At 36.2% G+C, this 21552-nt stretch overlaps 2 protein-coding genes across 2 annotated transcripts; one reads left to right on the top strand and one right to left on the bottom strand.

Annotated features, from left to right (window-relative positions):
* Positions 1 to 436: 436 nt before the first annotated feature.
* LOC111373306 (protein FAR-RED IMPAIRED RESPONSE 1-like) lies at positions 437 to 3971 on the bottom strand. The gene is made up of 4 exons (XM_022995817.1): positions 3959 to 3971; positions 2581 to 3389; positions 1764 to 1865; positions 437 to 532 (listed from the first exon to the last, which is right to left on the bottom strand). Exons 1-4 carry the CDS (start codon positions 3969 to 3971, stop codon positions 437 to 439), a joined length of 1020 nt encoding a protein of 339 aa, XP_022851585.1.
* A 6127-nt stretch (positions 3972 to 10098) lies between these two features.
* Positions 10099 to 21210, top strand: LOC111373315 (coiled-coil domain-containing protein SCD2). Its single transcript, XM_022995826.1, has 17 exons — positions 10099 to 10614; positions 11117 to 11286; positions 11678 to 11753; positions 11879 to 11920; positions 12035 to 12097; positions 12583 to 12632; positions 12715 to 12742; positions 12943 to 13017; positions 13135 to 13245; positions 13349 to 13409; positions 17445 to 17561; positions 17746 to 17864; positions 18158 to 18227; positions 18886 to 18927; positions 19782 to 19822; positions 19989 to 20115; positions 20892 to 21210. Exons 1-17 carry the CDS (start codon positions 10240 to 10242, stop codon positions 21029 to 21031), a joined length of 1707 nt encoding a protein of 568 aa, XP_022851594.1. The 5' UTR covers positions 10099 to 10239; the 3' UTR covers positions 21032 to 21210.
* The last annotated feature ends 342 nt before the right edge of the window (positions 21211 to 21552 follow it).

Below are 21552 nucleotides of genomic sequence, written 5' to 3'. Positions count from 1 at the left end.
CTTCCAAGATAGCATAGGACTCTGGTAGAAAAATGAAAAATCAGGCAATGAAAGTACTTGGAGAATGCAACCAAAGATTTCTTCCAAAAATATGCCACCTGGGTAATATAGCTCACATTACCAAAATGAACCAACAATCCAATTATGATCAGTTAACATTCAAAAAATCAATTTAAATTTCAAAATCTATAATTTTTTTTACACTGCAATTAAATCTAACTCAGTCATAGCGACATTCATAATTAAAATTAATAAATTCATCCGATTTTCATACAGAAAAAGATCAAGCCATTATAACAAAACAACACCAAGAATTATTCACATTGATTGCCGAGAATAACAGCACCCTCATCAAGGAACAAAGTCATATTTATATTAAGACATAAACCAAGTATGATGGTAGCTTGTTCAAGTGGAAGGAATATGGTGAACAAGACTATTGAGATGCATCCCAAGAATTGGGTGTCACTTCATAAGCCATTCCAAAACTTGGTATATCAACATGACTTGAAGGGCTTTCATGAACAACAGCCTGAGGAACGGAATGGGTGCCAGGTGACATTCAACCTACTATATCATTGGGAGGGGTAGACGGCCGAAATGGCTACATTTACATGTTATCGGCAGATAGTTGAAGGAGAATTTTACATGATATGTTCATATCTCTTAATAAAAATACATAGCTTACAGTGTGAAATACTTGAGGGAAAATACCCGTCGCGGACTGGCTCAATGAATCCCCAACGACGCCCATGTGTGGTCACCATAGTAGTACAGCTGAATATTGCCTAACATAAGCATGATAAGTGCAATATGTTAATGTCTGAATGTGCGAAAAATACATTGGAACCAATATAATTACCTTGCCAACTGGGTAAAACATTTGAAGACGACATGGGAAAGACTTGTGATGAATACAATTGATGTGGTAGTGCATGACTTTTCCCTTTGCCTTGCATGACATGAACAAATAAATATCAAACATATGTATGAGACATTGTGCAAATATTTAAATATTTACGTATGTAACCTGTAAATATGGGGACGATGTCGGCGTCAAATATTGTACATGTGCCGAGGTCTGAGTGTTCGGCGCACTGTGTTCAAGATTGCTCTTCGAGCCTTTCGATCTCGCCTACAAGACATTGGAATAATTCTTAGTTTAAATTAGTAAGTAGATCTTTATGAAGCTCATGAGAAAATATTTAGCTACTGAATTTACTTTTGTTTTTTTAAGAGCTCAATTCCAAGGAGCCTTTAACACGTAATTTCTTCGGGGCGCTATTTCTTTTTGCGCATTTAGGATCTTGTATGTCCTCACTGCCCATCTCATGTGATGCTCTCAATTGTGACCCCAAATGCAAACTAGGCTGGGAAATGCTATTACTTCTGCAGGCGGACTTCGTAAATTCTATGTCTTTAGATTGATGTTGAATCGAATCAATTATCGCAGTAGATCAATGCTCGTCATCGACGGCCACGTTGGCCAATGTAGCAAACAAATCACACATTATACCATATCTCAATTGGCTAGGAGTGCTAAGTAGATTGGCTTAGTTCACAGCGACCCTCGTATCGGCTCTACTAATATCTCTTCTCCATCTCCTCAATACGTACTTCTTCGGTAATGATGTGATGCCGTTATGCATCAACACTGATATGGCATGTCTGCACAGAATTTCACGGAACTAGAATAGGTGACAACTACAAATAATATCACACTCCCCTGCACGAAATGTGACATAAAAAATTTTCTTCCTCACCGTCTCTCCGTGAATGACATCATCCTCAACCTCATACTTCCTCTTGGAGTTACTTTCCACTGCAGATATCACATCGCAATATACCTTCTCAATTATCTCGTCCTGAACTTCCCAAAACTTCAAAATCGTATAAATTGCTTGAAATTGTTTTTCAATTTCATATTTTGTTACACAAGGCACCATTGGTGAAAAATATTTAAAATATGCCTGGAATTCCTTTTCAACTTTATTTCTCAATGCTCATGTATTGCTCAACAAACTACTTCAACGACGTCTTCGAATGCACATACCCATCGAATAATGCATTCATACTCTCACTCCGTTGAGTTGTTGACATCCCTGTCCAAAACGTCATTTTCAAGTAGCATGACACTCAACGACCCCTATTTTCATACATCTCGACAACCATTCGTTCTCATGTAGGTTATATGTATCGAGCATAATATCCCAACCTGCTTCAAATTCTTCAACACGCTGCGTATCATACACTAATGCGTGTATGGATGAAAAAATTGAGCTTTTGTCAACGTGGTACACAAACTTCCCAGGTAACTTCTTCATGATGTGCCATAAACACCATTTGTGCCTCGTATTGGGAAAGACTATCTCAATTGCATTTTGCATAGCCTTATCTTGATCCGTAATAATTCTATTAGGATGTCGGCCATGCATAAGATCCACACAAATGTGTCCATATCTTCATTTGATAGCAAACCACATCCAAGAAGTATTGACTGGCCATGATGATTCACTCCGACAAAGGGAGCAAAAACTATGTCATACTTATTATAAGATATGTCGTATCGAAGGTCACTACATTCCTGAACTCCTTATACGCTAGCCTATACCTATTATCTGCCCAAAACAAATTCTTAAGCCGTGACTCTTCGTCCAAATCCATAGAAAAGTAAAACCTCGAGCACTGTGCCTGCATTTGTGAAAAGTAGGATTGTATTACCGCGGCATCTCCATCACCTAATCTCAAACACCTCACCTGTTCAACATAATTTCGACAGTCTTTTTCCACGCAGGTCATATTTTCATCCCCACCCGCTTCGACAACTGCATAGTTGTAACTTTTGTGCAGAGGAATTCCAGTCATATCATTCACTTCAAGCTTGCGTTTGACATTTGCACTCAACTCTCGATTACATCGATACAACCTTGACTTCGAATGACTTGTTTTATGATTGTGTTCAAGACACACTGTGCAAATTTTCCATATTCCATGAATATCTATTGAAGCAGTAAGATTTGCTTTGCAACCCGTCTGAATTGTTGGTTGCGATTTCAAAGAATTGCTTGTATTAGTGCTTCTACGGTCGTCACGACAACACGTCAACGTAACAGATCTCACTACTCCATCTTCCCCCTTCCTCGAATTCATTCTCCAAACCAAAAAACCTACGTTATACGCATACTTCTTGTAAAATTTGTATAGCTCGCTTTCATCTTTGAACTTTATACCCACCTTCGACACAATTGTACCATCTCCTTCTAACTCCGGCACAATTGTACCATCTTCTCCTAATACATCATCTTTCATTGTGACTACATTTTCAGTACTACCCCTATTACTGGATTGTACAAGGACTTCGTCCTCCGATACTTCAACTCGTTCTTCTCCTACAACGCATTAAATGGGAACATGATCAACTCTACAATCAAATTAACATCAGCAGCAGCAGAATAATAATTTTAGTATTGAAAACTATCGAAGCCTATATATAACATAGTCAGGATATGAAACAGAGACCGCATAATTCATTATGTAATTTAACATAACATTTTCCATCTGTGATATTGAAGACTATCAAAGCATACATATAACTTTTGCCATGCATCTTCATGACAAAAACAGACAATCTAAGTCGAAATTTGGTATTCCCACAACTCAACACAAATATTTCCAATTCAACACAGGGATCCAACACACAATTACAATAAAAAAACTAGCAGATTTCATAATTCGAAAAAGATTGATCAAGGACAGTCCCCACCCTTCGTTTGCATAAAGAAGTTAGTATCATATGCAATTTGGGTGGTTGGATTTCCTATCTTTAACATCAGCTGCAGCCCAATGTACAAGATGCATTTGTAACCATACAGGAAAGTGGAAAACATACCACAGAATCACAAGGTCACTTCGCAAACTTACGGTTTACAAGTGCAAAAAAAGGGTAAAATCATCTAACCTTTCTCCGTCATTCCTTCGACCCCTACGTCACAAACAATTATTTCTCCTAGGATTTGAGGAAATCTACCGTCGCGTGGGTGAACTCATTGTGGTCATTTTTCAGTTGGTCTGAGATTTGGGAGAATGTCATTGTCGAATGTGGAAAGTTGCCTTCGACCCCTAAGTTACAAACAACTATTTCTCCTCAGATTTGGGGAAATCTACCATTGCTTGGATGGAATCCTCGCGATCGTTCTCCGATCGGTGTGAGATTTGGGGGAATGTAACTGCCGAATGCGAAAAGTTACATCTTTCGTTTGGGTGGCGACAAGATGTTCACGAGAGTGGGTAGTTGTCGTTTGGGTGGAGATGCTAGAAATCATGAAAGTGGTGTGAATTGAGGGTTTCTCACAATCTGTGGGTGGCTATCTTTTGGGCCGGCTTAAGCGATCCAGTCGTTTCATAAAAACTCGGCTGTAACCCAATCACTTTTGTTTTGTTTTGTCGCCCAAAGCTCATGCCACGTCAGCTATTTTGAAATGCTATGTACCAGCAGTGTACAATGAGCGTTTTCCTAATTTCTATATATAAAACATGGATAAATGTGTATTTTATTGATTAATATGAATTTTTGTTAATAAAAAAGGGTAAAAGAAATTTAAAGATGAAATATAAACTACAAACTCTAACTTTTCTTAATCTTCTTCATTTTCATTGATCAAGAAGATATTTTTATTGTATTCTTCATCCATTTTGAGATGTTAGCAATTACAAATTATTTATATTTTACTCTTGTAGTTTTTTGTTTTGTAAATGTTAAATACGATATGGGCATATTTATTTGAAAATTTTGAAACTATTATGTATTGATTTGTTTAGTTTTGGAGTCCTTTACAAAATGTCATTATTACCATTAAAGTTTTGAGCAATTTCTTCCATTCAAAACAAATACTATTTTCATTAAATGTCTCTTTAATGACAAGGTCAATCTAACATTTTCATTTTGTCATTTGGTAGCTCAATAGTAATGATCACACTTAATGTGCTGTGCTGAAAAAGTCTGAGTTCCACTTACTGCCGTCTGCTTCCCAACAACTGTCGAATTTGACATTTACAAACCGTCGAATTAAACGTTTGAAATGTCGAGCCCAACATTTACAAACTGTAGGGGTATATAGTTTAATTGTCAATTTGGACACTTCAAAATGATGGAAACCCTTGATTTGACATTTTGCTATTGTACAGATTTGTGTATGATCTAGTGCTACTTACATGCTATTAAATGCCAACATATTGATTCTGAATTCTTATCGTTACAATCATAAGATTTCAGGTATGAGTAATCATTTGAAATTCATGGTGCTCAACACTTACCTCCTCCTTGTTTGAGAATAAAACAATGGGAAATTCAGCGGACAAACCCAGTATCGATGGATACATAATGGGATTGAATGGTTCGTTGCTGGAGGTGGATGAACTCACTATCTTATATCAACTAACTGTTTCAATATGGGAGTCTCACAACATCTTCTCTAGTCTTTCAAGGGGTGGTTTATGAACATAAAGTCTTGCACTGGTATTTATAATTGGGTAGAGAGGATGGTTAATTAAGGTCAATTAGTTCCCAACTACCAACTTATTTTCATCACATCTCAAATTTAATTTGATAGATAATTGGTATGATGCCTTGAATATCTAAGTGTACTTGTATTGGTTAGACTTGTAATGTGCAAAAAAAAATGAGAAACTTATAATCTCTAGATTTCAATTTATAAACTAAGACACTTGTATTGGTCCAACTTATAATTTTCATTTTTCCCAAAGCGAGAAACTTATAAAATGCACAAATTTCCATTTTTCAATTGCACAACATCCTGATCTGTTCAACTGTTGGTCCCGATAGATGTTTTATTTATTTTCGACAGTTGACGAAAACATGCACATAATTAAAGATCAGGTTAACGTAAATAATAAACTCCAGAAGAAATGAAGAAGAATAAACATAAGGAAAAATTTATAGAACAATGTCTTTGATATAGACAATTAACCCTCCAACTCTACGATCGTTCAAAATACTTGAAGGAAGCACGCAAAATCGTGTATCTTCTTTGTCCACTTAAAAATGCTTTTTTCAATACCTACCAAATAAATTATAATTTGCAACTCAATTGATAGTGCATGATAAACACCATTTCGTAACATCCGCTCAACCTACGATGTTTCCCATCACATTATCGACTTACATTATTATATTCAACTACATCGTCATTACCATTCCTGTTTCGTTCGTAGACAGGGAAATACATATTCAACTTCACAAGCAAAATACGGATCCATTTACAACATACTGCATTACAGCCTGACAATTCAATGTCATTCCCGACAGATTGTCTCTATCATTCTTGACAGTTGGATCGGAGTACACAAAATACACTACCCGAATTACAACGTTAGGGACATGTTCATGCTGACTTTTTGGTTGTGTGTTAACCAAATTCATCCCTGCAAAAGAAAAGACTCTACATAACTTATTCACTATATTTCATTGGCGATACTTCATTTGTCGTCGATGGCTGAACCTTCTTCTCCGCTATCTTCATTTGACTCGTCCAACGAGATGAACACTTAACATCCAACTGAAAATTTTCAACAAACGCCAAACCATGAAAGGGCAATTACAAAATGGAATGTAAAATATAGTAGTTTTCTAAAATAGAATTTTGAACAATAATTACAACACTAAATTCTCAAACAAACAGACCAGCTCACTAATAAGCCCGTTGAAAAGAATATTAACATGAAGATGCTTCTAAGCGTACTTTGTAGCTAACCAACCTCCATGACCATCATATATCGCAAAATGTGCACATCTAAAAACCCTGAAACAAATTAAAATTTGAAAAACAAAAGCACGCACATGCAATTAGAAGCCCAGAATATCTCAATATCTTAAGAAACTCACAGAAAAGCTAAAATCAATTATTTAAAATGCTAAAATATCACACATGAACAACAATCCAATTTGGACTCACCATTTTTGCCTTTTCCTTTCGATTCTGTAGATTTAAAGAAAGTTAGAAAGCTAGACAAACAATCTTCACTTCTCCTTTACTAGGAGTAGGTGGCTGGCCGGAGGTGTGAGTGAGGCACTATCGCACAAATGGTGGACATGGCATAGTGGCAGCGTGGTTAGGGTTGAAAAAAAGGTCCGGCATGTTTTGATTTGTGAAAAAGTAAAGAGTGAATGAGAGAGAAGAAGAAGAGAAGCAGGCTAACTACCTAAGGGAGTGGCCATCGTCGTCGCAGGTCCGGATGGAGCAGAGAGGCGAGAAGCTAAAAGAGGGGCGAGCTAGAGTCGATCGGGAGAGGAAAATGAAAATCTCCATAATTTTTTCAATAATTAGAAGATAATTTGTTTTTCAATAATTAGAAGATAATTTATCAACAGTTTAATAGTGAGATGAGAGATGTGATGTTTTAAAAAAATTTGTACTATTTTTTCATCTAGTCAAATCTATATTTAATGAAGGAAATGAAGGATATTTGAATTATCTAGAGGAACAAAAATGTCAAAAATTGACAATCTTGCAATGACTTTTAAAAAGTGACATTTTTGCAAATGAAAAGCCAAAAGTTGACATTAGGTGTAATTTCCACTAGTGGTTTAAATTCATTCATCAAGTCATTAATTTTGTAACCAAATTATTTTAAATTGAAGTTAGGTTTAGACAAAAATTGATAGTAGGTAATTAGTCTATGTAGGACGATAATATTTCATTTACATTATTTTTTTTATTAATTCTAGCCTCGATTTAAATTTTTCTTTTTGTTTCTATTAGTGTTTTCTTGCTGCAAAGTTTGAGACATTACGATATCTTCCCTTTTGATTTGAAAATTGAACGAACCTTTAAACAAAAAAGAAAGCTAGCAAGAGAGCCTAATGGTAGAACTAGAAAGAGTAATGCAATCAGCACGAGTTGAGCAATTGACCAAAATTGATGACGATGATTTGCCAAATTCATTACACCATATGATGTATCAAATCAATTATCTTTGTTCAATGCCTCAATTACGCAAAGTCGCATGGAACCTTTTTTTTTTTTTTTTTTTGATCAAGTAAATAAATTTATATTGATCACAAATGGGTACAACTAGATTGTATGGGCAATTCTAGAGATCTGATAGGATTCACTTGATGATTTGCCAAATTCATTACACCATATGCTGTATCAAATCAATTAAGTATTGAGAGGGTTTGCCGACCTCATCTTTGTTCAATGCCTCAATTACGTAAAGTCGCATGGAACCTTTTTTTTTATCAAGTAAATAAATTTATATTGATCACAAATGGGTACAACTAGATTGTATGGGCAATTCTAGAGATCTGATAGGATTCACTTGCATGCTTTCGATTATATAAAACATGCCTACAAAACTCTAAAGAGTTGTATATTGTGAATAGGCAATGGAGTAGGGACAATAGGTTCTTCACCTACAACCACACCACTTATATCTCCTCATTCTAAATTATTTCAACTTGCCTCCTTCATAAGTGACGCTCAATGACTGTGGCTAGATGATGTGAGTATACCTACTCTGGTAGATCATACAGCTCAAAGGTGAGAATCCAACGAACGTGTTCGATTTGGTCTACTGCTTGTGTAGGCAAAAAGGATGGAATGGTGGTACAATATATCCCTTCGCCCCAATCGAGGGTGGGGAATACTCTTATTATATCCTCAACAAATTTCAGGAATGGAGGGATGTATTCTTCTTTGTAAAAGGAGCCATGGAACTTCAGAGCTATGGACAGTTGAGAGAGCCATCGCGCTTACTATTAACAATCGCATCATACCACTTAAATTCTCACCTATTTTCACTTCACAGATTGCAATAAGTGATGATCTAGGAGAAGCTCTTGCCCTTTAAAAGGTAGGCTTAATAAGGTTTACCTTGTTGATGAGAAATTTTGCAAGCCTATCATTCTCCTCTTCAACCACCACTACCTGAAGCGGTATGGCTTGTTGGGTAAGCCTCACCATCGCAAAAATTGAGAATAATTGAAAAATCTGATTGCCAACACTTGATATTATTTTTACATGGAGGAGAAGGAGGAGGTGGAGGTTCCCATAGCCCATCGAATGAATGCCAACCACCATTTGTTTCGTTGGAGCTAGGTCGCTCTTCAATGCACCTTCCACCTTTTCCCTCACCAATCAAATTCTTCTCGACCTCCACCTTCTCACAACATACAACTATTGCAATGAAAGAGGGGGAGGACATCATCGTAGACGAGGTCTAGAAGAAGAAGAATACTCCATCCTTGTCATCTGATGGGGGTAAGCTTCTGGCATCGTTAGTCAAAGACCAGAAGGTGATTGAGGAGAGAGAGAAAAGAAAGAATGCCTAGGGAGTCGATGACCCAACTGAAGAGAATCAAGGTGAATGACGTAATCAATATAGGCTCTCGTGCCAATTCGTTGGAATTGATGGTTCTGGAGATGCTACCTTCGATCGTGGCAGATGTGGTGGCCAGTGTCAATAGGTACTGGGATTTGGAATAAGGTTGTAGAAGACATCACTATGGGTTAGCTAGTGGATGTGAACTGTAAGCCCAAAGATAGAGCATGAGCTTCATTGGGAAGCCAACGTCCAAGAGTCAGCAATGGTGAGGAGTCTTGATGAAGACCTCGGGTTAGAGAGGCCATGAGGTCAGACCACTAATCACTTGAAGGCAAGAAGGGGGGAACAGGAATGGAGTTTAAAAATGATCTAAGTTCGACCATATCACAAGTAAAATTTGAAATGTGGGAAGGAAGTAGAAGAAAAATGGACTTAAAAAAAAACAAAAAAGAAAAAACAATGAACCCTAAAGATTGCATAAGCTTTACACGTAAGAAGAATTTCACTTGCTTAGACTTGAAGGGATACTATCAATCCATCGTCGTCAGCACCACATTTTGTCTAGCGGCCCATTCCTAGTTCTTATGGTTGAGTCATTAAATATTAACCAGGATCCACAATATTATTATCATTATTTAGGCAATGATCGTCCATTTTATAATCCTTCTTTTAAAAATTTAAAATTATTATTTTTAGATTACAGTCAAATGAATAAACTGGCTCAACGTTAGAGTTGAGACTAACAAAAAGTAAAACATTCAAACTGTGCGTATCATACGATAATATCTGCAATCCCTGGAGCGCGATAAACATTGCCATTGACACGAAGATCTAGACGAAATTTCTCCTCATTTTCTACTCACATTTTCCTTTTAAATATTTTTAATTCTGATATACATGGAGAAAAAGAGGGATGAGAATCCGCCGTACGTCCGCCACTGGAGCAGCGAGTCCGGGTCGTCCTCGCCCGCGCGTGGAAATCACAGTCGGTCTTCGTCGGTGAGCGGCATTTCCAACATTAAGCGAACTCAGAACTATGCGGCTAAAGCCGCAGCTCAGCGACTCGCTCAGGTCATGGCTTCCCAAGCTGCCGCCGTCGACGACGACGATGATGACGGAGACAATGACGATGACTTAGGACTCCGATTCAATGCTCCTCTTCCTCTCTCCTTCTCCAGGCCCGTCAAAACTAACGGCGTTAACAATAACAGTAATAGTAGCAGCAGGCCTGTGGTTCCGTCTCCTAAGATCAGTAGATCTTCTTCGGATGCGGTAATTTTTAATTTTACTTTTACTTCTACTGTAAATTAGAAATGATTTTGAGGATTTGCTGTGAAATAAAAGTAAAATTCCGGATAATGAGTAATTCTGAATTTTGAAGTTCGAACAGTGCATTTTGTTTTAAGCTATGTATTGAAGTGGATATTTGTAATGCTAATTATGCGGATTGAATTCACCCGCTGATTTTTTTTGGCATCAACATGTTCTATGGTTTGCATTTTGTGCATATGATACAAAAAGTGCAAGATTTTTCATTCTTTTTCTTCTGCAGATTGTATTAATTATGATACGAGGCAAGAAATGTAAATGAACTTTGACTGTGGCTTTTGATTAGTCTCTTATGTACTTAGGATTATGGAATAACTTTTGTGTTGAGATATGACATGTATGTAACTGTGTGCATCTCATCTACTGATGTCCATAAATAAATCTAGATTTTTGTATGATGTGTCCTCAGAGATATCGGGGCTTCCTTTTGTTTTCCTTTGATCAGGTTACTCAAAACTTACTGGATGAAGCTCCATCGGCTCGCTCAACATCAACTGGACGGCCATCCATGTCAATTCACACAGTGCCTTCACTGCCACCCAGTAGACCATCGCTTAAGACTTTGATGCCTATACCACCGATTGATCCTCCTAGCAACAGACAAAAAGAGAAAAAGTATGAACTTCAGCTGTTTCAGAAACTAATTATTTTCAACTTCCAACGAATCATCAGGCAATACTACCTTTTTTAACAAAACATTTTCTTTTTAAAATTTCTATACCACCATAAAAAGCTGTCATTCATGTGGGAATAATGTATAAGATATTCATTAGGTTAAAGCCTTGTTTCCCTTTTACATTGGGGGATATGTCCTTCCATAATTCCTTTCACGTGCAAATTTGAGCAGTCCAAGGGCTTCTCTGAGTGGGAGTGTAAGCTTCCTTGCTCGGTGAATACTTATATGGGTCAATGGTTGGATAGTATTGCTATCTTCATGAATAGAGCAACACATAGTTGCAATTTCATTTGGTTTATTTCATGTTTATACATACCAATGGGACTGCAGGTTCTCACCAGATTTGGCACAATTAAACTTAAAAGATAACGGAGATGAGCGCGCATCTTCTGCCCTTCGTGATGAAGTATGTTATTTATATACAAAAAAATTGAACCAGTGTTCTGTATATAATGCTGTTAATTTCCTGCTCTTGAGAGGAGTTTGTTTTCTGCTTGTCTTTTGTCAATCTAATATCTGCTTATTGGGCAGGTTGATATGCTACAAGAAGAAAATGAGAGTTTTCAAGAAAAGGTTTAGATCCTTCTTATTTCTTGTATTGTGCTCTTCAAGTCTTCCTTCACTCCAGTTGTATACTATAAAAATCATACATGGCATCTTAAATGGTGATTCAAATATGTTTTACAGCTCAGAATTGCAGAGGACAGTTGTGAGGAAGCTGAAGCCAGAGTTAGGGAGCTTGAGAGACAGGTTTTTCTTCTATCATTTTGTTTGCCTGATTATCAAGTTAAGAAGGGGTTCCTTGGTTTCTAACTGGAAATTCTCAAGCTTTTATGCTAATTATCTTCCTTGAGCTGCAATTCCATATTTTGGCTCACACCATTCCCTTGATATGCAATTGTAATGTATTCTATTTTCTAGAATGTAGATGATTTCCTTTTCCAGATGATTTTACATTTTCAGCCCTTGGTTAATCTTAGTAGGTTATTGTACATTAGAGCAACTAGTTTGCTACATGATTTTATTTACATCATTTCAAAGCGTACCTCTTTTCTCTTGTTAAACAAATAGTTGCAAAGTTATCAAGTGCCAGGCAACAAATCAATGAATATATACTTCCTGCTGTTAGATTTGTGGATGAGATTAATTAGCAATTAATATAAATAATTGGTCTTCATCCAAGTAATGGGATTTGTTTTGAACTTATCTCAACTTGGCTACCAATTATGCTTCAGGTAGCTGCACTTGGAGAAGGCGTATCTTTGGAAGCTAAACTTTTGAGCAGGTAAATAAGGCCACAAATGCGTTCATATGCCTCCTAATTTTCTGATCATTTTATGATGAGATCTCATATCACATATTTGTAGGAAGGAAGCTGCATTGAGGCATAGAGAGGTAATTATTGATCTTTGGGTTGGCCAAACAGATTCTTTTGGCTATGATATAATCATTGAGTACTCAGAATAAGAGAGAAGGAAGGAAAATTAAATGTAAAAAGCCTGAGAGCTAGTGATTTGCGGAGTGGATACTGGTTCCATATATTACATAGTGTGAGCTTGTGCTTCTTCCATTTTCTTACAATAGAATTGATACAGGCTGCTCTTAAAGAAGCAAAGCTGTCAAAAGACGGGATAAATGTGGAGCTGGCATCCTTGCAATCTGAGGTTAAGGTAAGAAAGACTATGTTTCATGTACACCACTTATCATGCTACTCCTCCTCCTCTCTCTCTCTCTCTCTCTCTGGATCTTTCCCACTGCTTTAATGCTTTATGTTTTGACTAAATTAGATTGCAAAAGATGAGGCAGCAACTACTGTTAATCAGCTGCGGGAAACTGAGTCTGAAGTTAAAGCTCTGCGCAATATGACGCAAAGGATGGTTTTGACCCAACATGAAATGGTGTGCATCTATTGTTGCATTAAGAGTATATTATTATTGTTATTATTTCTAAAATTATTGCTAAAATCATTTGGAGTTGCTTTTTAACATAATCACAATGCAGGAAGAAGTTGTCCTTAAAAGGTGTTGGCTTGCAAGATACTGGGGTCTAGCTGTTCGTCATGGTAATTGATATTTCAGACATATTTTTATTGTTTTGATGGAGGAAATTTTTCTCTCTTTACCAGAGAGGGCATCTGTCTTTGGAGGATTAACTGATTAAGTAAATATAGTATTGTGGGTGCCTTTTTAATGTCTCTTCATCATTCTCTGCCCCTGTTTGAGCCTCATTTTTATCAAAACTCATTTTCAACCACACATTCTCCTATAAAATAATTTTACACGTTAACACAAAACTTTTTTCCTACTTTCTAATCACACATTCTTCAAAAATCACTATTACAAAACCCATTTTTTCAACACAGGGGCTTTGTTCAATTGACCTGACTGTTAAGTTTGGCACAGCATTGAAGTATTCACTTTGCCTTGTCTATTTGATGGAAATGGAGATATATTTCTGATAGGATTTTTCATTAAGAGTTCAACCCAAATTATATGTGTTTTTAATTCAAATTACAAGTGTTTAGATTAGATTAGATTAGATTGAATACATTGATAATGTTCTACTTTATTACAAGTTCTTTTAATTTTAGATTAGTTGCTCTATATATAGAGGGCTTATTCATCGTAATATGCACCCTTTGTTATATCAATAAAATTGATTACTCTTTGCCCTCAATTCTTCTTTTTTTTGATCCCCTTTCTTACGTGTCCATTTTCTTGTTCGTAGTCAAATTTATACGTCCCTTCATCGATTTGGTATTGGATCATGTTCTTTTCCTTTGGCCAAAAAAAATAAAGTTTTCTGCTACTGTTCGAACCCACGCCAAAAATAAATTAAAAAAGAAAAGAAAAGAAAAGAAAAGGCAACTATTCCACAAAACCTGTGTTTTCCCTCCCACACAGAATCGAAGACTAAAATTGATTGCACCTTTTCTATAGGATAATTTCCCACTATCACCTCATGCCACCATTGCCAGCCATCCGCCCGGAGTCTCTATCGCAGTCGTCTCCACCAAACGGAGGCCAAATTATGGTTGAACCTTTTGTAATTTTCCAGCTTTAATTTCAAAATGCAAAATTCCTTGTTGAATATTGTTTTATGAGATTGGAAACAGGCTCATCAGGTTTGTAAATTGGCTTGGTGTTTTGATTTGAAACTTTTAAAAAAAGAATTGGCTACCATTGGAGTATTCATGATCTGTTTTCATGTGATTTAATAACTCTTATAAGAACTCTTATAAGAATTCAATTGGAGCGATCTACCGTCACTTGTGAGCTCTTCCATTGTAGTAGTTTCAACTTGGATACTATTTGGCTCTTTTGAGTATTGTCAGGTATAAATTTCTATTGTGTTGAAAATCTTTGATTTTATTTAGGCCTTTTGGTTTGTTTTATTAATATATTGAAAACATATTTCTGGTTATATTATTTTCATATGGCGTGAGTATCAGAATTTAGGAGTTCAATTGTTATAAAAAAAAAAAAAAAAAAAAAAAAAATTCTTCGGGCTTTGTTCTCTTTTAAGAACTCCTATCTTTGGCTCGTTTGAGCCTCATTTTTACGAAAAATATGTTTTAGAATAGTGACATTGAATAATGTGGTTAAAAATTTCGGAAATTTTTGAATTTGTGTTTAAATAATTTTATGATAGAATGTGGTTGAAAATGTCAATTATGATTTGGTTCGAATGCCTCTAATATTAAGACTAAGATGAGCATTGTCCGAGCCTGGGACACTAGTTCGAGAATTGTTAGCAAGAGTGACTCATTTGGAAGAAATAACATGATGATAATCAAGAAGAATAGACGAACCAGTCATGTTTTTAGTTACTTCGGAATCGATGATCCATGGATTGTGAGAGGATGGTAATAGATAGTAAGAAGATGCAATACCTGACTGAGCGAGAGTGGCCGTAAAAGTGAAAGTGGCTTGTTTATGAGCTAAAAGCTCAACATACTCATCCAATGGTACAAATAAGAAATCAGAATATGGTATTGAACTAGAGTTAGTCACTGGTCCAGATATTGGGTGATGTTGCTCATTAGACTAGTCTTGATTGGCAGAGTCAAATGGTTTATCATTTAAGTCCCAACAATAATCAAGGAAGTGATCGATACGATCACATTGAGTACATTTTTGTGGTTTACAATTTTTCGAATCACTGCTTCTAGTGTCTCGTCTACCTTGAGCTAAAACCACATCCGCTTCGATCGCTACGTCCACCCCTGTATGTGTTACCCCTGAGCAATAAAAGTAGAATGATCTTCGTTGGGAGTACTATTTGAGAGAGTAGAGTGCTAGATACGAGAGAATATCTCTACAAGACTGGGAAGCTCTTTTCGACTTAATACCTATGCTCGGGTTGCTTCAAAATCTAGCGATAGGCCAATAAGGAATTCAACATTGATGTCTTCCCAATGTTTTTCAATAACCTTTAAATCAAGAAAGAGTGGTTGATGCACATTTCTCTTCAGACACACAGCCAAAAGTTCGTGGAGGAGCATTTTTCAAACCCAAAATATTGTTTACATGTCTCATAGATTTGAGTGACATTTCTAGTTCTGGAATGTATATGTTTGAGATGCTCCCAAATTTGCTTAGTCGTAGACATAGAGAAGATGAAGACCTAATATGAGACCAAATACTATTGATCATAAGTTCAGTGATAGCATTACTGTTGATTCCACTAATCATTGAGAGTAGAATCAGCTTTTGTAGAATTACTTACCGGAGACTTGGTAGGTGGCTTGTCTAAAATTTAGTGATTAAATAAACTCTTACCATGCAAAAAGACCTCGATGCACCTAACCTAGTAAGTGTAATTTCTCTCATTCTACTTTTTAGGTGTCGTGGGTCCAGTCAGAATGAACATCTTCGTTGTGGATGACATGATACTAACCATACAAACTAGTACTTGGGCCGAAGAGAATAAGACTAATCAATAATAATAGGCAACCAAAAAACAGGCTCACAAACCAAGAGACTAGCCAAAAATAATCAAACCACAAACTAATGCCCAACAATAACTTTCATAACCAGAGCCCAATAACTTTCCTAACAAAATTACAAGAGCCCAATAATAATTTTGATAACTAGAGCCCAAATAATCTACCCACCCACCCAAATCAAGTCCAGAATACCTCCACTGTGAATGACGAAGTGCAATCCCAGCACCAGAAATCAACAGCTTCCCAATATGCACCAATGACCATAGAACCACCACAGAAAAACTCACTATAGCCACCGCAAGTCTTCAAATTTAGTTGGCAGTAGATATAGATGTGGAAGATTCAGACGTAGGCCTAGACCCAGCCAAGGAACTCCACAATTTCAGAAAACCAGGAATCTCAATGGCTGAACCACCATAAAACCACTTGACTGGTGCAGACACACGCACAATCTACCTTGATCGACAGCAGCGACAGCACCCATACTCCTTACAGCTGGAGAAGGAATGTGGTAAAAGAAGATAGATAGAAAAAAGGGGGATAAAATGGAAACGGAAGAAGAAGAAAAAGGGAGGCTTGCGATGAGGGAGAAGAAGTGAAGAGACCACCAACCCCTAGGAACGTGGCTTAGATACCATGTTGAGAGAAAGGTTGGTACAAACATTGAAGAGAAGAGGATAATAATCTTCCTCTTCTCTACTTTCATTATATAGAGAAAATCGAGAGTACGCATTTGGAAACTTAATACAAGGATGAAAACACAATAAACCCAATTTCACTCTTGCCTAATCTACTTGATTCTCAATCGATTTATTTCCTTAACACCCTCAATTCTTCTCTTCTTTTATCCCCTCTGTTCACTTTCTTGTTCGTTGTCAAATTAGTATGCTCATGCGCTATTGCTATACAACCAGCTTGAAATGGACCCTAATTAGTATGAATGTTATTACTAGTGTTGCCTCTGCAAGACCTGATTGTACAAGACATTCTTTAGATTTCATATGACTTATAATGTAGTCTAACTAATGTTGCAACGTGATATTTCGGGTGTATTCTCTGTTTTTTTTGTTCTTAATTAAAATGAGATGTTTCAACTGATCGTCAGCTTTTTGTTTATATTATTAATTACCATAGTCTTTTTCCATTCAGGCATCTGTGCAGATATTGCTGTATCAAAACATGAATACTGGTCATCTTTTGCACCTCTTCCTTTCGAAATTGTTTTATCTGCTGGACAGAAGGCTAAGGAAGAATACAGGGAAAAAGGCTAGTAATATCTTGCTTTGATGCTAATTCCCAAACCTAAAAGAAAATTATACGGATGACAATAGCTTTTCGATCACCATGGAACTTTGATCTTATGCTCTTTCTAACGAAGTCAACTTTTTCATGATATAATTGCACCTTTCATATTAGATTTGATAGCGTCTACTGCTCTGACATTCTGCAGGTAAGGAAAATCTGCAGAATGACAAACTTGTCCTGGATTTAAATGATCTCACTGGTGAAGGAAACATTGAGAGTATGCTAACAGTTGAATTGGGCTTAAAGGAGCTTGCTTCATTGAAGGTTTCTCCTTTATTTTACTTCCACCTTGATTTATCTAGCACAAGATATACTTCAGTTTGTTTGTATTTGTCCACGTCTTTTGCTTTCTTATGATTTTTTTTTCCCTTTTAATTTTATGAAAATTCAATTAATCATAAGTCAGTCAGTGTAGCAATTTTCCTTCTTTTGTTCTGATTCGTTGTCATGCACTAGTTTGCATAGCTCTTCATACCATCAGATGGTCTTCATCCGTTTCTTCTTCCAAGAGGACTAGTAGAATAACTACATTGTAAATTTTGGTGGTCCATTTTAAGGTTGAAGAATCCATTGTGCTTGCATTGGCTCAACAACGACGTCTGAACTCTGCTCGGATATCCATCTCAGGTTTGTCCTCAGTTTGTTGCGGACATGATTTGCTTGATTGATGATGCCTCTCTAAAGGATAGATCATTGATTGGATTCTAACATACTGCAAAGCTTGTCTATTACATATATGTATCAACATGGATATTTGTTGGCCAAGGCGATGGTAAATTTGGATATATCATTGACAAAATTAGTAATAGTTTAATGCTACTCTTGATTGTGTGGTGAATTTCCTTATTTTGAAGGTCAAGATTTGTGTCATTACTTGCTTTTATCCAACTGTCTCTTTAATCTTCCTACTCAGCATTTTACATTTGCCCCATTTGCTATGGGTAGCTCTTCTATAAATATTCTATCTTGAAGAAATTTATTTGTAATTAATTTTTATTTCTTATTTTTTGTTTTTTAGTACTGAAATTATGAATGAAGTGTAACTTGCCTTTAACATATTAAGCTAGTCATTTCCTCTTTAGTTTTTAGGTCAGCGTAAACTGCCAAGTTTTTGCTTCATAAAAGTTTAATTGTTTTATTAATTATTGGTTATATTACTTGCATATATGTGTTCTTGTACTTATGTTCATTCCTTCTCATTTATGCTACTATCATATGTTGGATGATAGTATCATTGGAAACTTGAAATTTATATTTATTTTCTAAACCTATTCTATTATGGCAGATCTCAAGTCCCCGAGTGATCCGAAGTATATAGAAGCATTTGGTGAGTCCTGTGTGGTATCTTATTCCACATTTTTTGTAACATCCACTATAACTGGGGTAAAGTTATCGGAAATTTTTCTATTTAATTGGATTTTGGGGGGTTCAATTCCTTTATTTTCAGCAATTACAATGGAATGACATTAATAAGATCTTCAGTAACCAGATATCATATCAATATCATTTTTAATACATGTGTTCACTAGTTGCATTTTGCTATTCTTTGATAAGCAAGTGTACCTTCAATCACTTGGGATTGTTCATTTATCGTCATTCCTATAGTCCGCATAATATCTTCTCTTCAATCTGAGCAACCATGTATTTCCTTTTGACTTTAATAATTGTTCACCATTCTCCTTTTGCATCTGATGTCATGAACCAGAAATGCTCAGTTGCCTGTGTACACTGATCTCTATGGTGTCAGAGAAACCATCTTAGATTTTTTAGATTTGCCTTTTCTTCCCTACAAACAATAAATTTCTTATTAATAATCTTGCAATGTTGGTAATTAATATCAAAAAGGTTGTTTCAGTTACAACTCAAGAGAAATCCCATTTCTTTTGTTCATATTGTAATTATTAAAGCAGCAATATATATAAGCTGTTTTTTCCCTCAAATTGAGCCAATATTTGTGAACCAATTTCTTTTCTTGAACAAACCATTACATGCTCCGAAATACCTTGTCTGGTATGCAGTGGCTTCTTGAGCTTTATCTTTTTTATTGAGCGATTTACAAGAAAAAAATATTAATGCCGTTTGGTTTACTTGAGGATTTGTCAGAGCCTGTTGATGTCAGTAGTTAGATATCTCAGAAAACAAATCTACATTTTGTTCATCTTTTTCCTCTTTTGGTTGCAGAATTGAGCCCAGAGGAGTCTGAGGATGTCCTTTTCAAGGAGGTCAGTCATGTCTCCCACAGTTTTGTTACATTCAGACCTCTTGATATATTGCCTTAGTACTCACTACTAGATATTAGTATATTTCGCTGAAGTAGATCTACTAAACTATAAAGTAAATAAAATTTGGTTCGTGAGTTGCTAATTTTGAAACAACTACCTTGTATAGGCATGGCTTACTTATTTTTGGAGAAGAGCCAAAGCTCATGGTATAGAGGAGGGCATAGCCGATAAGAGACTTCAATTTTGGATTAACCGTAGTGGGCAATCACCAACTTCACATGACGCTGTAGACGGTAATTTCTACTATACTCTAAATGGAGACGTTAAATGTGTACGTGGCTTTTATTGTCCAGACACCGTTTTCCATAGAAACTTTATATTGCATCCGCTGCTTCATTAATGCAGGTCCCATTATTATGCTTTTCTTTTCCCAAGTAGAACTCCAAATATAATTTGTATGTTCTACAAACTGGTCATGCTCAAAGATATACTACGATAATTTTGATGCATATTTTGGAAATAGGGTGCTCTGAAAAAAGTTTTTATCCACATTATAGACAAACTGATTTCTACATCTAATAATTTACGGTACATTACAAAACCTTAAATACTGGGTTGTAAAAGAAAGATATCTTTTCAAGTTATGTATCTAATATTGCTATGACCAGTGGGGTTGGGCATTGCATTGTGAAAATTTCTGTATCTTCAACACGTTTTTGCAACAAAATTCTACAGAGGTCAGTGTTCTTGGAAAAATTATATTTTTGAACTTCTAGACTCTTATTAACACACGTGTGCTTATCATAGCCTGGTGTACTTGACTCTTAATGCCATGGAGATTAGTTCTTGAATTGAAAATCATTCTTTCATTTATCGGAATACACTGATTATGTATAAATGATCAGATTCGTTTGTTCCTTTCCTATTGAGGTTGTAATTTCTGATGGTTCATTCATCTTATAGATTACTGAAAATTCAGTCAATATCATGCTGATGTAACACTTTGTTCTATGGTTCATTCATTTGTTTATTATTTATCTACTAAAAATAAATTTTTATCATCTTGTAGTTGAGCAAGGTTTGATGGAGCTAAGAAAACTGGGTATTGAACGGCGACTTTGGGAGGCTTCACGCAAAGAAATTGACCAGGATCCTGCCCTTCATGATGGTCGGATGTCTGCTGTGCAATCCAAACGTTCTACTCGATAAATCAGTATTTGAAACATTTGATGTATAATAGTTAACATGCGCTACAGTAAAGGTTGCTCGGATTCATTGAAGCATCTTCGTTTTTGTTGACAGCCTGATTGTAAGTAGGTTTATTATTCCAGTTGCTATAGCACAAAATTATTTATAATGGCTTTTTCTTCATAGTTAGGGATTATGCACTAGTGATTTTATGGGCTGCTAGATAAAAATAAAATGGAACCAAATCTTGGTTACGTCTAGTGTTGACCCCAAAAAATGCGCCAATGGAATTCCAACCACGTGGACTCACCTATACACTGAACATCCCATTAGAAGGCAAAGCAATTTGTCAAGAAAAGGGTTTGGTGCTCGTTTGCACTCCTACAGGTCAAGTTAACGGCCAAACGAGAGAAATATGAGTGCAAGAGAGGGAAAGGGGATTTGGCTATGATTTTGAAACATACCTTAATTGTGAAATGAATATCATATATACAAGAGAATGATAATGGTCCGAGCGTGAGGCTTGAGGATAATGGGCCAAG

Source organism: Olea europaea, unplaced genomic scaffold (genome assembly GCF_002742605.1).
Source record: "Olea europaea var. sylvestris unplaced genomic scaffold, O_europaea_v1 scaffold1110, whole genome shotgun sequence".
Classification (NCBI taxonomy): domain Eukaryota; kingdom Viridiplantae; phylum Streptophyta; class Magnoliopsida; order Lamiales; family Oleaceae; genus Olea; species Olea europaea.
Note: the sequence above shows the minus strand (reverse complement) of the source record. Positions and strands in the feature narration are given on the sequence as shown.

What these genes read in the sequence shown, in the direction of transcription:
- LOC111373306 (XM_022995817.1), bottom strand. An exon ending in CGTATAAGGAGTTCAGGAAT is followed by an intron (nt 1,866 to 2,580) that starts GTAGTGACCTTC and finishes TGGGAAGTTCAG; the next exon opens with GACGAGATAATTGAGAAGGT. An exon ending in ATGTCATTCACGGAGAGACG is followed by an intron (nt 533 to 1,763) that starts GTGAGGAAGAAA and finishes TCCGTTCCTCAG; the next exon opens with GCTGTTGTTCATGAAAGCCC.
- LOC111373315 (XM_022995826.1), top strand. Translation starts at nt 10,240, where the DNA reads ATGGAGAAAAAGAGGGATGAGAATCCGCCGTACGTCCGCCACTGGAGC. An exon ending in GGGTCTAGCTGTTCGTCATG is followed by an intron (nt 13,410 to 17,444) that starts GTAATTGATATT and finishes TTTTCCATTCAG; the next exon opens with GCATCTGTGCAGATATTGCT. An exon ending in AGGAGCTTGCTTCATTGAAG is followed by an intron (nt 17,865 to 18,157) that starts GTTTCTCCTTTA and finishes GTCCATTTTAAG; the next exon opens with GTTGAAGAATCCATTGTGCT.